This window comes from Scyliorhinus canicula, chromosome 2 (assembly GCF_902713615.1).
Source record: "Scyliorhinus canicula chromosome 2, sScyCan1.1, whole genome shotgun sequence".
Classification (NCBI taxonomy): domain Eukaryota; kingdom Metazoa; phylum Chordata; class Chondrichthyes; order Carcharhiniformes; family Scyliorhinidae; genus Scyliorhinus; species Scyliorhinus canicula.
This window is the reverse complement of record NC_052147.1, coordinates 152,016,862-152,031,680: the sequence shown is the minus strand read 5'-3', so window position 1 is coordinate 152,031,680 and position 14,819 is coordinate 152,016,862. Positions and strand designations below refer to the sequence as shown.

Here is a 14,819-nt window from a genome sequence, read left to right as displayed (position 1 = left end):
ACTGTGATGAAGTTACTGTCCCTCAGGAACTCACTGTTCATGTTCCACCCTACTTCTGAATATGGAACGCAAACGTTCTTCTTCCTTGATGCATTCTCATTATTGAAGTCAAGACACCTGCATCCCTACATTTGTCTCCTTGTCTCATCAGGGGACTCAAAATTGTGCTGCAACTTCCTTCCTTTAGTCTTCCCCTCTTTTCGACATTGTGTAGATTCTTAAACCCCAAGCTTGCTTGGTGTAATTAAACATTGACCCTACTCATCCTTCTAAACTCCAATGAGTACAGACCCAGAATCCTCAGCCGATCCTGCTATGACAAGCTCTTCATTACAGGGATTATTCTTGTGAACCTCCTCTGAACCCTTGCCAAGGCCAGCACATCTTTCCTTAGGTACGGGGCCCAAAACTGCTCAATACTCCAAATGGGGTCTGACCACAACCTCATATAGCCTCAAAAATACATCCCTGCTCTTGTATTCTAGCCCTCTCGATTGTGAACATTGCATTTGCCTTCTTTTAAAATATTTTTATTTTCCCCCTTTTTCACATTTTCTCCCTAATTTACACCCATCAACAATAAACAACAATCAGTAATGAATATGTCAACCCCCATTTCAATAACAACGATCCCATCCTCTCACCAAACCCCAAACGTTAACCCGCATGTTAACATAAACAAATGACAAAAAGGAATTAGGAATCACCCATTGTCACCATTAACACAGCGTCTCCCTACCCCCAACCCCCCCCCCCCCCCCCCCCCCAACTAATGTTTGATTTTATCCAGTTCTTGAAAGTGCAAAATGAATAATGCCCATGAATTGTAGAACCGCTCCATCCTTCCCCTCAGTTCAAACTTAACCTTCTCAAGAGTCAAGAATTCCAACAGGTTCCCCCCCGCCATGCCAGGGCGGAGAGGTTGCTCTTCAACCTATCAGGATCCGCCTTTGGGCGATCAACCAGGCGAAGGCTACAATATCTGCACCCGTTTCCAACCCTGGCTGGTCCGACACCCCGAATATGGCCTCCCGAAGGCCTGGGTCCAGTTTCACGACACCACTGTAGGGATTACCCTAAAAACCTCCTTTCAGTAATCCTCCAGCTTTGGACAGGATCACAACGTATGAACGTGGTTTGCAGGCCCTCCCCCACAACGATCACACACATCTTCTACCCCTTCAAAGAATCGGCTCATCCTCGCCCTCATGAGGTGTGCTCCATATACCACCTTCAGCTGTATCAACCCCAACCTCGTGCACGAGGTGGAGGCGTTCACCCTCCGGAGTACCTTACACCAGACCCCCTCCTCTATAACCTCTCCCAACTCTTCTTCCCACTTTGCTTTGATCCCTTCCAGTGGTGCCTTCTCCTCTTCCAAAATAGCTCTGTAAACCGCCGACACTACCCCCTTCTCCAGTCCCCCTGTCAACAGCGCTTCCTCCAGCAATGTGGAGGCCAGCTCCACCGGAAAGCTCTGTATCTCCGTTCTGGCAAAATCTTGAACCCGCATGTATCTAAACATTTCCCCCTGCTCCAGCCCATACTTCGCTTCCAGCTCCTTCAATCCTGCAAACTGACCCCCAAGAAACAAATCTTTTAGTTTCTTAATCCCCCTTCTTCTCCTATTTCAGAAAATTTCCATCCCACTTCTCTGGCTCAAATCTGTGGTTCCCCTGAATTGGCATTTCCCTTGACCCTGCCCCCAACCCGAGTGATGGTGAAACAGCCTTCAAATTTTGAATGAAGCTATTATTACCGGATTCCCTGAGTATTTCCCCGGGGCCATCGGGAGAGGCGCTGTCGCTAGTGCCTTCAATCCCAACCCCCTGCACAAACTCTCCTCCATTCTGATCCACTGGGAATCAACCCCACTGACCCAGCTCCGCACCTTCTCCACATTCGCTGCCCAGTAGTAATACATCAGGTTCGGAAGACCTGCACCCCCCAGGTATCTAAAGCGAGTCCCTGCCCTACGGAATGGCAGCCCCCCCCCAACCCTGCCCACACCCCCGGTCGTGACGCCAAAAAATACTAATTCTCGTCTAGATTTGGTTTGTACCCCGAGAAAGGCCCAAACACCCAAAGCAGCTTCAATATTCCACCTATTGACACACTCGGTTCCGACATGCACAACAGCAAGTCATCGGCATATAAGGACACCCTGAGCTTTGTTTCCCCCCCCCACCGCACTATTCCTTTCCATACTCCCGAACTTCTTAACGCGATGGCCAACCGCTCAATCGCGAGTGTAAACAGCAGGGGGGACAGAGGACATCCCTGCCTAGTCCCACGGTGGAGAAAAAGTATCTCGAGCTGATGTTGTTTGTGTGGACACTCACCCTCGGCTTCTTATATAGTAGCTTTACCCAGTCCACAAATCTTGGTCCAATCCCAAACCGCTCCAGAACTGCCATCACGTAACCCCATTCTACCCGGTCAAATGCCTTCTCAGTGTCCAATGGCACAACCACCTGTTTCCTTCCCTCCGCCGGTGCCATAACCATGTTCAATACCCTTTTAACATTTGAAAAGAGCTGCCTCCCTCTCACGAAACCCGTCTGATCTCCACCTATCACCTTCGGGAAGCACTCCTCCAGCCTAGCCGCCAGTACCTTCGCCAATACTTTTGCGTCCACGTTTAAAAGTGATATGGGCCTATACAACCCACACTCTGTCAGGTCCTTATCTTTTTTAAGCAACAGGGAAGTCGATGCCTGCCCCAAGGTTTGTGGCAACACCCCCTTCCCTATCGCCTCTTCAAACATCAGCCACTATCAGGGATGCCAGCTTATCCTTGATTTTTGTTATAATATTCCACCAGAAACCCATCCGACCCTGCCACCTTCCCCGACTGCATCCTCCCAATCGCATTTTTTATCTCCTGTTCCACTATCGCTCCTTCTAATGTAGCCCTGTCATAAGAACTAGGAGCAGGAGTAGGCCATCTGGCCCCTCGAGCCTGCTCCGCCATTCAATTAGATCATGGCTGATCTTTTGTGGACTCAGCTCCACTTTCCGGCCCCAACACCATAACCCTCAATCCCTTTATTCTTCAAAAAACTATCTATCTTTACCTCAAAAACATGTAATGAAGGAGCCTCAACTGCTTCACTGGGCAAGGAATTCCATAGATTCACAACCCTTTGGGTGAAGAAGTTCCTCCTAAACTCAGTCCTAAATCTACTTCCCCTTATTTTGAGGCTATGTCCCCTAGTTCTGCTGTCACCCGCCAGTGGAAACAACCTGCCCGCATCTATCCTATCTATTCCCTTCAGAATTTTAAATGTTTCTATAAGATCCCCCCTCATCCTTCTAAATTCCAACGAGTACAGTCCCAGTCTACTCAACCTCTCCTCATAATCCAGCCCCTTCAGCTCTGGGATTAACCTAGTGAATCTCCTCTGCACACCCTCCAGCGCCAGTACGTCCTTTCTCAAGTACGGAGACCAAAACTGAACACAATACTCCAGGTGTGGCCGCACTAACACCGTATACAATTGCAACATAACCTCCCTAGTCTTAAACTCCATCCCTCTAGCAATGAAGGACAAAATTCCATTTGCCTTCTTAATCACCTGTTGCACTTGTAAACCAACCTTCTGTGACTCATGCACTAGCACACCCAAGTCTCTCTGAACAACGGCATGCTTTAATATTTTATCGTTTAAATAATAATCCCGTTTGCTGTTATTCCTACCAAAATGGATAACCTCACATTTGTCAACATTGTATTCCATCTGCCAGACCCGAGCCCATTCACTTAACCTATCCAAATCCCTCTGCAGACTTCCAGTATCCTCTGCACTTTTCGCTTTACCACTCATCTTAGTGTCATCTGCAAACTTGGACACATTGCCCTTGGTCCCCAACTCCAAATCATCTATGTAAATTGTGAACAATTGTGGGCCCAAGACGGATCCCTGAGGGACACCACTAGCTACTGATTGCCAACCAGAGAAACACCCATTTATCCCAACTCTTTGCTTTCTATTAATTAACCAATCCTCTATCCATGCTACTACTTTACCCTTAATGCCATGCATCTTTATCTTATGCAGCAACCTTTTGTGTGGCACCTTGTCAAAGGCTTTCTGGAAATCCAGATATACCACATCCATCGGCTCCCCGTTATCTACTGCACTGGTAATGTCCTCAAAAAATTCCACTAAATTAGTTAGGCATGACCTGCCTTTTACGAACCCATGCTGCGTCTGCCCAATGGGACAATTTCTATCCAGATGCCTCGCAATTTCTTCCTTGATGATAGATTCCAGCATCTTCCCTATTACCGAAGTTAAGCTCACTGGCCTATAATTTCCTGCTTTCTGCCTACCTCCTTTTTTAAACAGTGGCGTCACGTTTGCTAATTTCCAATCCACCGGGACCACCCCAGAGTCTAGTGAATTTCGGTAAATTATCACTAGTGCATCTGCAATTTCCCTAGCCATCTCTTTTAGCACTCTGGGATGCATTCCATCAGGGCCAGGAGACTTGTCTACCTTTAGCCCCATTAGCTTGCCCATCACTCCCTCCTTAGTGATAACAATCCTCTCAAGGTCCTCACCTGTCATAGCCTAATTTCTATCAGTCGCTGGCATGTTATTTGTGTCTTCCACTGTGAAGACCGACCCAAAAAACCTGTTCAGTTCCTCAGCCATTTCCTCATTTCCCATTATTAAAACTCCCTTCTCATCCTCTAAAGGACCAATATTTACCTTAGCCACTCTTTTTTGTCTTATATATTTGTAAAAACTTTTACTGTCTGTTTTTATATTCTGAGCAAGTTTACTCTCATACTCTATCTTACTCTTCTTTATAGCTTTTTTAGTAGCTTTCTGTTGCCCCCTAAAGATTTCCCAGTCCTCTAATCTCCCAGCAATCTTTGCCACTTTATATGCTTTTTCCTTCAATTTGATACTCTCCCTTATTTCCTTAGATATCCACGGTTGATTTTCCCTCTTTCTTCCGTCCTTCCTTTTTGTTGGTATAAACCTTTGCTGAGCACTGTGAAAAATCGCTTGGAAGGTTCTCCACTGTTCCTCAACTGTTCCACCATAAAGTCTTAGCTCCCAGTCTACCTTAGCTAGTTCTTCTCTCATCCCCTTGTAATCTTCTTTGTTTAAACACAAAACACTAGTATTTGATTTTACTTTCTCACCCTCCATCTGTATTTTAAATTCCACCATATTGTGATCGCTCCTTCCGAGAGGATCCCTAACTATGAGATCATGAATCAATCCTGTCTCATTACACAGGACAAGATCTAGGACCGCTTGTTCCCTCGTAGGTTCCATTACATACTGTTCTAGGAAACTATCGCGGATACATTCTATAAACTCCTCCTCACAGTTGCCTTGACCGACCTGGTTAAACCAATCGACATGTAGATTAAAATCCCCCATGATAACTTCTGTAACATTTCTACATGCATCAGTTATTTCTTTGTTTATTGCCTGCCCCACCATCTCGTTACTATTTGGTGGCCGATAGACTACTCCTATCAGTGACTTTTTCGCCTTACTATTCCTGATTTCCACCCAAATGGATTCAACCTTATCGTCCATAGCACCGATGTCATCCCTTACTATTGCCCGGATGTCATCCTTAAATAACAGAGCAACACCACCTCCCTTACCATCCACTCTGTCCTCCCGAATAGTTTGATACCCTCGGATATTTAACTCCCAGTCGTGACCATCCTTTAACTATGTTTCAGTAATGGCCACTAAATCATAGTCATTTACGATGATTTGTGCCACCAACTCATTTACTTTATTCCGAATACTACGAGCATTCAGGTAAAGTACACTTATGTTGGTTTTTTTACCTCTGTTTTGAATCTTAACATCTCCAGTTTTATTCCCTTTGCTATTACTGGGCCTATTCACTGTGCTCCCCTCAGTCACTGTACCTTGTACTGTCGCCCTTATGGATTTCTGACTATGTCTTCTCTGCCTTGCACTTTTCCCCTTCCTTTTGTTTCTGTCCCTGTTTTACTACCTTCCAACTTCCTGCATCGGTTCCCATCCCCCTGCCACATTAGTTTAAACCCTCCCCAACAGCTCTAGAAAACACCCCCCCTAGGACATCGGTTCCAGTCCTGCCCAAGTGCAGACCGTCCGGTTTGTACTGGTCCCACCTCCCCCAGAACCGGTCCCAATGCCCCAGGAATTTGAATCCCTCCCTCTTGCACCATCTCTTGAGCCACGCATTCATCCTATCTATCCTGACATTCCTACTCTGACTAGCTCGTGGCCCCCTCCCCTAACCTCAGATACTCCAGCCCATCTAGAAATTCCTGCATCTCCCAGTCTCCCCCAGGTGGCTCTGACCTGTACAACCTCTCACAGAATTCCTCAAAGACCTTGTTAATCAAATCCGGAGCCACCACCAACATCCCTGCCCTGTCCCTCACCCGAACAATTTCCCTTACCGCTGCCTCCCTCCGAAGCTAACATACGCCCCCTGCCTTATCTCCATGCTCATAAACTGCGCCCCTTGCTCGCCTCAGTTGGTGCACCGCCTTCCTGGTAGATAGTCGGTCAAAGCTCGCCTGTAGTTCCTTCCTCTTTTCCAACTTCGCTGGGTCTTCATCTTCTGCATAACTCCTATCTACCTCCAAAATCTCATCTATTACCCTCCACTGCTCCAACCTCTCCTCTTTGTCCTGCCTGGCCTTAAACAAGATCATTTCACCCCCGCTTTCAAAGCCTCCCAAACAACTGCCTTAGACACCTCACCCGTACAGTTGAAACCGACATATTCCTCAATTACCTTTACAATTTTGTCATAGAACCCTCGGTCCCCCAACAGCCCACATCTAATTTCCACCCCGGCCTCTGTGCTACCCCCTTCTCCAGTACCATATCCACCCAATGCGGAGCATGATCTGATACTGCAATTGCCGAGTATTCTGACCCCTTAACCCCAGCCAGCAAAATCTTCCCCACCACAAAAAAGTCAATCCGCAAGTTTACCTTACGGACTGCCGAGAAAAACGAGTACTCCCACTCTCTCGGATACAGAAACCGCATTTGCCTTCCTAACTGCCGACTGAACCTGCATTACCAACATGACTGCCAATGGAATATATTTCTCCCTATTAACTCACTAAAATCTCATGATTATGAACACCTCAAATAAATAATTAAATATCCTCTTCACCTCTGTCTCCAAGGAGAAAAATCTCAGCCCAAGATCAGATAACACAAGAGGCGGCCACTTGGCCCATTATAACCATACTAGCTCTCTCAACAGCAAAGCAGCTACTTCTACCCCACCTGCCTTTCCCCATAGCTCTGCAAATCTTCTCTCTTCAGGGAATTATCCAATTCTCTTTTGAAAGCTGCAACTGAATTGGTCTCCACCACACTCTCAGACAGAACATCCAGATCCTAACCACTCTATTTATAAATCCAAAGATGCCATGTGTCTTCCTTTAGTAAAAGCACAACAGGCTTCTGCCTCCTCCAAAGCTTGTGAGAAAAAATCTTGTGCAGCATGAAATAATTGCACAGCCAGGTAAGTCTGTCATGCTGGGGGGCAATTATTTCATGTTGCACCAGATTTTTTCTCTCAAAGCTTTGGAGGAGGCAGAAGGCTATTGTCCTTTTACTAAAGGAAGACGCATGGTATCCTTAGATTTATAAGCAATAGCTGGAGTATTGCGTCTTGCTGCCCTGTTTTTGCATGGCAGGCAGTAGCCAGGCTTTGACGTCTTTCAGCTCTGTTTATAACTTTGACATGACCCATGCATTCTCATCACATGCTGGCAATATCAACGTGTTGGTCTACAGCATGATTGGGTACAGAGCTGCAAATGTGATCGCAATGTCAGCTGTGTCATCTGCCAACCTATGTGAGAACAAGTCAGGCAACCTATGTGATGCTTCATGAATCAGTTGTGAAAATAGCATGGGGAGATTTGGCAAGATGTTGTTGTGTGCCCAACTTTTATGTACAATTCTGCATGATTCGGGGAAACCTAAAAAGGTAAGAGGGGAAATGACCCACGTATTTCACTGGGGACGGGCTAAATGCTGCAGCAGGCATAGTTAAGTACCTTGTCAGTCCACAATGCAGGATTCACCAGCCCCTCTGCCTGGAGGAAGTCCTGAACAATATGCAGCAATCTCACTGCATTCTCAGTGTGAACTGGAAGGGCAACTGCTGTTGCCTCTCTGTTGTCAGTCACAGCCCACTCCAATATCTTCTCAAGAAGACTGAAAAAGAAGACAATTTTCATCAGAAGGTTATCTCAGCCGCATCCTGGTCTCCCTTGATCCTCTTAATAAATGATGAATCAGATTCTCTAGTACATAAGAACATAAGAACTAGGAGCAGGAGTAGGCCATCTGGCCCCTCGAGCCTGCTCCGCCATTCAATTAGATCATGGCTGATCTTTTGTGGACTCAGCTCCACTTTCCGGCCCGAACACCATAACCCTTAATCCCTTTATTCTTCAAAAAACTATCTATCTTTACCTTAAAAACATTTAATGAAGGAGCCTCAACTGCTTCACTGGGCAAGGAATTCCATAGATTCACAACCCTTTGGGTGAAGAAGTTCCTCCTAAACTCAGTCCTAAATCTACTTCCCCTTACTTTGAGGCTATGCCCCCTAGTTCTGCTTTCACCCGCCAGTGGAAACAACCTGCCCGCATCTATCCTATCTATTCCCTTCATAATTTTAAATGTTTCTATAAGATCCCCCCTCATCCTTCTAAATTCCAACGAGTACAGTCCCAGTCTACTCAACCTCTCCTCATAATCCAACCCCTTCAGCTCTGGGATTAACCTAGTGAATATCCTCTGCACACCCTCCAGTGCCAGTACGTCCACCCCACCTCCCCCGCACCTCTCTAAATCTTACCCAGGAGAGCTTTCATGGCATCCCAAACTGACATCCTAAACAGCTTTCCAAATAGCTATCAATGTTGCAAAGACAGGCTAGGTCATAAAATGTTTAATTACTAAGAGTAGCTTTGGAGCTTCAGCAGGATGAAGGAAATTACCCCATTACATGCAAACCGTACTTCAGTTTAATTTCATCAGATGGAGAAAGTAGTTCATTTGCCGTTCCTAACTTGGTCAGCGCTGAGAAGACCTGTCCTCGTTCAACCCAGGCAGCGTCATCTGACCCATCCAGGCCACGCCACATGATACAAAGGAGGATATCCATTAGAATCCGACTTAGCTCTTCCTCACACTTCTAAAAGAAAGAAAGCCAATTTCTATAAGCAAGTCAGTTTAAATCAGGTTAGCTTCGCTAAGTGGTAGAATGCTTGAGGTCACATCAGCAAGTCTTTAACATATTAATTACGGACTCCAGCTATAGAGCCAGAATCAGCAGTATGAAATGGACTCAATGTTGTATTTCAATAAACTATTTCACAAGCCCAACCTAATAATAATTGACTCCAATCAAACAAATTTTCATCATATTATTAAGGGAGATAGTAGTGTATTACTTGGGAATTGCCACAATTGGGCCAGGTGTCCGTCAGGATTAATACCCGGTGCTTCAGAAGTGATGGCCTGATCATGTTTGGTATAACTTCCCTTTGGATAAAGCTCTCAGTATGCAGTCAGTTGAAATGGAGGTCAAGTCTCCAAATCAGAGACCAACATCCTGTAACATAGGCATCACTAGTTTCATTTAATAAGTTTGGTTTGTTCCATTTAGTCCTGTTAACATTAATTGGTCTATTTTTTAAAATCCCAACCAAAATGGCACAAAAATAATTTAACAAATTACCTCTCCACTTGCAGAGACTTCGTAGATTGAGGTATCATCCGTGTAACTTGACTCATCGGTGGTGCCAGGTTCCTTATCAAACTGCCCACCAGAGAAGTGTCTGGGCATCTCCAATGGGGATGGGGTGCTGGCAATGCTGCCAGGTGTTTGGTTTTCAATGTCACCCATTTCATAAGAGGCCGTGCTCGACAGGTCCAATGTTAGACTTCTCCCCCTCGGAGGCCAGTCCTCTGACTGAGCCTGATTTTCCATCAAGCTTTCAGTGAGGGCACTATCAGTGGAGGCCCCATCATCTAAAAACATATCAGAAGAGTCAAAGCTTCTGTTCTCAAATAATTTGTTCAAGGGCATGTTGTCCACTGTATCACCCTCTGACAGTTTGTCGTCTTGCATTTTCAACACTTCGGTGGTGCTTCTTAACTGCTCTGCATCGGTTCCCACCCCAAGCTGGGGATCAGCTTGTTTACTAAACTCCAAACTGTTGTTCAAACTGTCCACGCCAGTGCTCTCCTTGCTCTCAGCATTCTCCTTCAAAAATAACCTCACAAATGTTTCTTGCCAACTGGTCTGCTTCGCTATCTGCTGAGCTGCATCCTGCTGGGTCTGCAAGTGCCGATAAATCTAATACAATTTTGGAGAAAAAAAGATTACTTACACATCACCAACACAGAACAGGTATTTTTTGAAAGTGTAGTTTATTGACCTTCTGAGACTGATGTTACTTTTCTTACTGCTTACTCATCAAGGTCAGTATGCTTAAACAAATGTCGTTAGGAAGCACAGAACTTGAGTGTTATTGAAAAAAAAGTGACAAGTCGAAGCTCCACGCCTTGCATTCATCAGGACACTCCAGTGCAATGTTTTCCACTTACATCGGTATTCTTGCAAAGTTAAATGTTCAACACGTCTCTTTTTTCAACCATATCTACAGTTAACCAAAGTAACCAACTATAACCTGTGGCCATCTAAAATGGCCTCCCGCAAAGAGTGATGGGAAATTCGGCCAAGCTTGAAAACAGACAAGCTGCAGCCTGCAAATATACAAACTGCAGCCCAAACTTTATGCAGAAATTCACACCTGCAAAAGACCAGCAAAAGGCAAATAAAGGAACAATAGGATTAACGTGTCCATCACATCGTCTCCCAAACGCAGCGGCACCAGCCCCTGCTCGGACACTCCCACGATTAGCCACTGAATGGCCACCCCAAGATCGATGTGGCAGCCGCTGATTGGACGTGACCGATCAGGAGGATGGAGCCCTGATCAATTGATTGACAGTGACCCAGAGACCACCCACAAAAGGGGCAGGGAATTGCAAGTTGGTTAAAAGGCATTGTGCAGCATCACTCGCTCTCTCTCAACTGCCACATCAACAATAGTGAATCCATCAGCCAAGCAGAGCTCATGCCATCCAGAGGACGACAACAGAACACAGACCACCTACAGATTTTCAGTGCTGCCAGACTACTGGATCCAGTAAGACCATATCTACACTGTATCTGCCAGCCACCTGGAAGTTACGTTAAGGTCGTTTAATTATAGTTCAATGTGCATGAGGGTGTGATGAATTATGTAAATAACCTTGTGTATGTTAAATAAACTATAATTGTACTGAACTACTTGTGTGATCATTTGTCCACCGTATACGGATTAAACACATTGTGGTTATAAAAGAGCAACAAACCAAATTAGGAACAGCAGCACACAAACCTTTGTGACCTGAACACACAGTGATAGCTGATATTTAGCACATCAGATCTAAGGATAACATTGATTTAAGGAAGGATTTATTTGCATGGGAGGCAGTACAACGTAGGTTCAATAGACTGGTCATTGGGATGGAAGGGACAGAGATAGGTTGGCCTGTAATGAGAAGCTGAGTAAATGGGTTTATATTCTCTGTTTAGAAGAATGAAAGGAGATCTCAGTGAAACCTACATAATTCTGAAGAGGCCCGATTGGGTGGACATTGACAGATCGGGCGGAAGTAACCTAACAACCTTCTGTGGAAGGCGGCCGCCATTGGCCGGTGGCAGGATCTTCTGGTCACCCGTTTGTCAATGGGGTTTCCTGTTGAATGCACCCCACATGCCAGGAAACCCATGGCAGCGTGCGCCATCAGTGGGACCAGGCAATCCTGCCGGCGTGAACGGCCAGAAAGTTGTGGTCATTGTTTCCGTGGTTGGGGAATCTAAAACACGGAGTTATAGTCTCAGGACAAGGGGTCCATCATTTAGGACTGAAATGAGGAGAAATTACTTCACTCAGAGGGTTGTGAATCTTTGGAATTCTCATACCACAGGACTGTGGATTGTTCATTGTTGAATAAGGCTGCAGTTGGCAGACTTCTGGTCTCAGGGAATTAAGGAACACGATGAGTCAAAGCTCAAAATCAGCAATAATTGTATTGAATGGTAGGAGCCGGCTCGATGGGCCATGTGGTCTACTCTTGCTCCAATTTTTAAAAAAAATATTGGCACTTATACAAATAAGAGAAGAAGCACCCTGCCCTTCCCCCCACTCTGATCCTGCCTCCCCAGTTTTTAACCCCTTTATCCTCCCCTTACCCCCTGCTGACACCTCAATCCTCCTTAAAGAAGTCAATGAATCACTTCCACATCTGGATAAACCCATCAACGAACCCTGTAAAGACGAACTTGACCGTCTCCAGCATCAGGAATTCCAGCAGTCACTCAGCCACACCCGCGCTTTCGGTGGCCCCGAGTCCCTCCACCCAAACAAAATCAGTTTCCGGGCTACCAGGTCGGCAAAGGCCAGAACATTGGCCTTTCTGACCCCCTGGACTTCCGGGTCTTCCAACACACCAAATATTGCCATGTCTGGACTCGGGAACACCTTCACTCTCAATGCTCAGACATTATGGCTGCGAACCCCTGTCAGAACCCCCTCAGTTTCAGACATGCCCAAAACATGTGGACATGGTTCATGGACCTCCCTGCGCACTGTCCACATCTTTCTTCTACTCCCTCAAAGAACCTACTCATCCTCGCCACCGTCATATCTGCCCTGTGAACTACTTTAAACTGCTGAGCCTTGCACATGACGAGAACGCATTTATCGTCCACAGAGCCTCCTCCCACATACCGGCCTCCACCACACACACACACAGCCCCCCCCCAAAATCAGCTCTTTCTCCCACTTCCGTTTCACATCTCCTATCGGGGCTCGTTCCAGTCCAACAGCTCCTTGAAAACCTCAGATACCTTCACCTCCAGTTCTCCCTCCCTCAACAGCACCTTATCCTGCAGCCCCAAGGGCAGCAACCACGGAAAGGGCTGCACCTCCCTCCTCACGAAAATCCAGGATCTGCAAGTACCTGAAACCATTCCCGTGGGCAGCTCATATTCCTCCATGTCCTCTAATTTCGGAAAGCTGCCCTGCAAACAGATTCCCAAACCGCTCAATCCCCACTTGCCGCACCCCAGAAAACTCACATCCAGCCGCCCGGGTGCAAACTATGGTTATCACAAATTGGTGCCTTAACTGAGACACCCTCCAATCTCAAGTGCTGCCTCCACTGCCCCAATACCCTCAAGGCTGACACCGCCACTGGGCTCACGGAGTACTTGGCCAACGAGAACAGCAGAAGCACCGTCAACACTGCTCCTAAACTCGATCCCCACGGCAAGAAGCCGCCTCCATCTGCCCCCATGCAGGTCCCTCCCCCACTACCCATTCCCTAGCCATAGCGACATTAGCCGCCCAATAGCAATTCATTATATTCGGCAACTCCAACCCACCCTTCTCGTTCCCGCTCCAAAAACACCCTCTTGACCGAGGGTGCAAACAGAAACCCCGAGATCTTCCCTGCCTACAGAAACCCAGAGATCAACGCATTGACATTGTTAAAGAATGACTTCGGAACGAAGGTCGAGGGGTTTTAAAATACAAACAAGAACCTTGGCAGCACCGCCATCTTTACTGTCTCCACCCGCCCCTCCAGCGACAATGGCAGCACTCCTAAAATCCCCCTTCATCTGCTCCACCAAACAAGGCAAATTTAACTTTTGCAGCTGTGCCCAACCTCGCGCCACCTGGATGCCCAGGTATCTAAAACCTGCCCCCACCACCTTGAACAGCAGCTCCCCCAACCTCTTCTCCTGCCCTCTGGTCTCAATCGGGAACACCTCGCTCTTTCCCATGTTCAGCTTGTATCCAGAAAACCGGCCAAAATCGCCATAATTCTGCCAATGACCCCAATGGATTTGAAATATATAGCAAGAGGTCATCAGCATAGAGAAAAACCCTGTGCTTGACCACCCCACCCATTGCCAATGGCTTTATCGCCAAGGCAAAAAGCAACGGGGAGAGCGGGCACCCCTGCCTTGTCCCACGGTGCAGCCCAAAATATCCCGAACTGACCCGGTTCGTCCGCACATTTGCTACTGCCACCTTATACAGCAACTGGACCCAGTCTATAAACCCATGCCCAAACCATCCCAACACCTCCCACAGATATTGCCATTCCACCCGGTCAAAAGCCTTCTCCGCATCCATCGCCACTGCCACCTGCCCTTCCGGGGGCATCATAATCACATTGAGTAACCTCCTCACATTTGCTGACAACTACCTCCCCTGCACAAACCCTGTTTGGTCCTCACCTACTGATGCTCGATCAATGACTCCAGAAGCGAGATTGGATGACAATTGAAGGCTTTATTGGACTAGATGTTTCGCCCAGCAACGCAGGTACAGAATGCAGATGCTAGGGAGACACAGGCTTATACTCTGCCTTACTGGGCGGAACCAGCAGGTAGGCTTCACCAATGATATTGCTGTCTCCGGTACCTCCCACACCAGTGGTCTTACAGCATTACCCAGGGTACCGTAATACCCCTAATACCGACTACCACATTCACCCCCAGCTTAAAAAAAAGAGTCCGGCGGGGGTGGTGGTCTCGCGTTATACAGTGGTAGAGGTTGAGGTTATGGTGGTACCCGGTATACATTCGGACAGTGTTTTTGCCTCGTTACATTTCGCAACTATTTACAGTATTTATTTAAAGTCAGAATGAAGCAATTAGTCGATCGGAGGCCC

At 46.8% G+C, this 14,819-nt stretch overlaps 1 protein-coding gene across 5 annotated transcripts in view; it reads right to left on the bottom strand.

Moving 5' to 3' along the window:
• nbeal1 (neurobeachin-like 1) overlaps positions 1-14,819 on the bottom strand; it is a 355,441-nt gene that overhangs the window by 72,908 nt on the left and 267,714 nt on the right. For all 5 annotated transcript variants that reach the window (XM_038787846.1, XM_038787851.1, XM_038787847.1 and 2 more), the window contains 3 exons: positions 9,760-10,380; positions 9,038-9,213; positions 8,066-8,225 (listed from right to left, as the gene is read on the bottom strand). In XM_038787846.1, the coding sequence (XP_038643774.1) occupies positions 8,066-8,225; positions 9,038-9,213; positions 9,760-10,380 (957 nt within the window). The remainder of the gene's footprint in view (positions 1-8,065; positions 8,226-9,037; positions 9,214-9,759; positions 10,381-14,819) is intronic.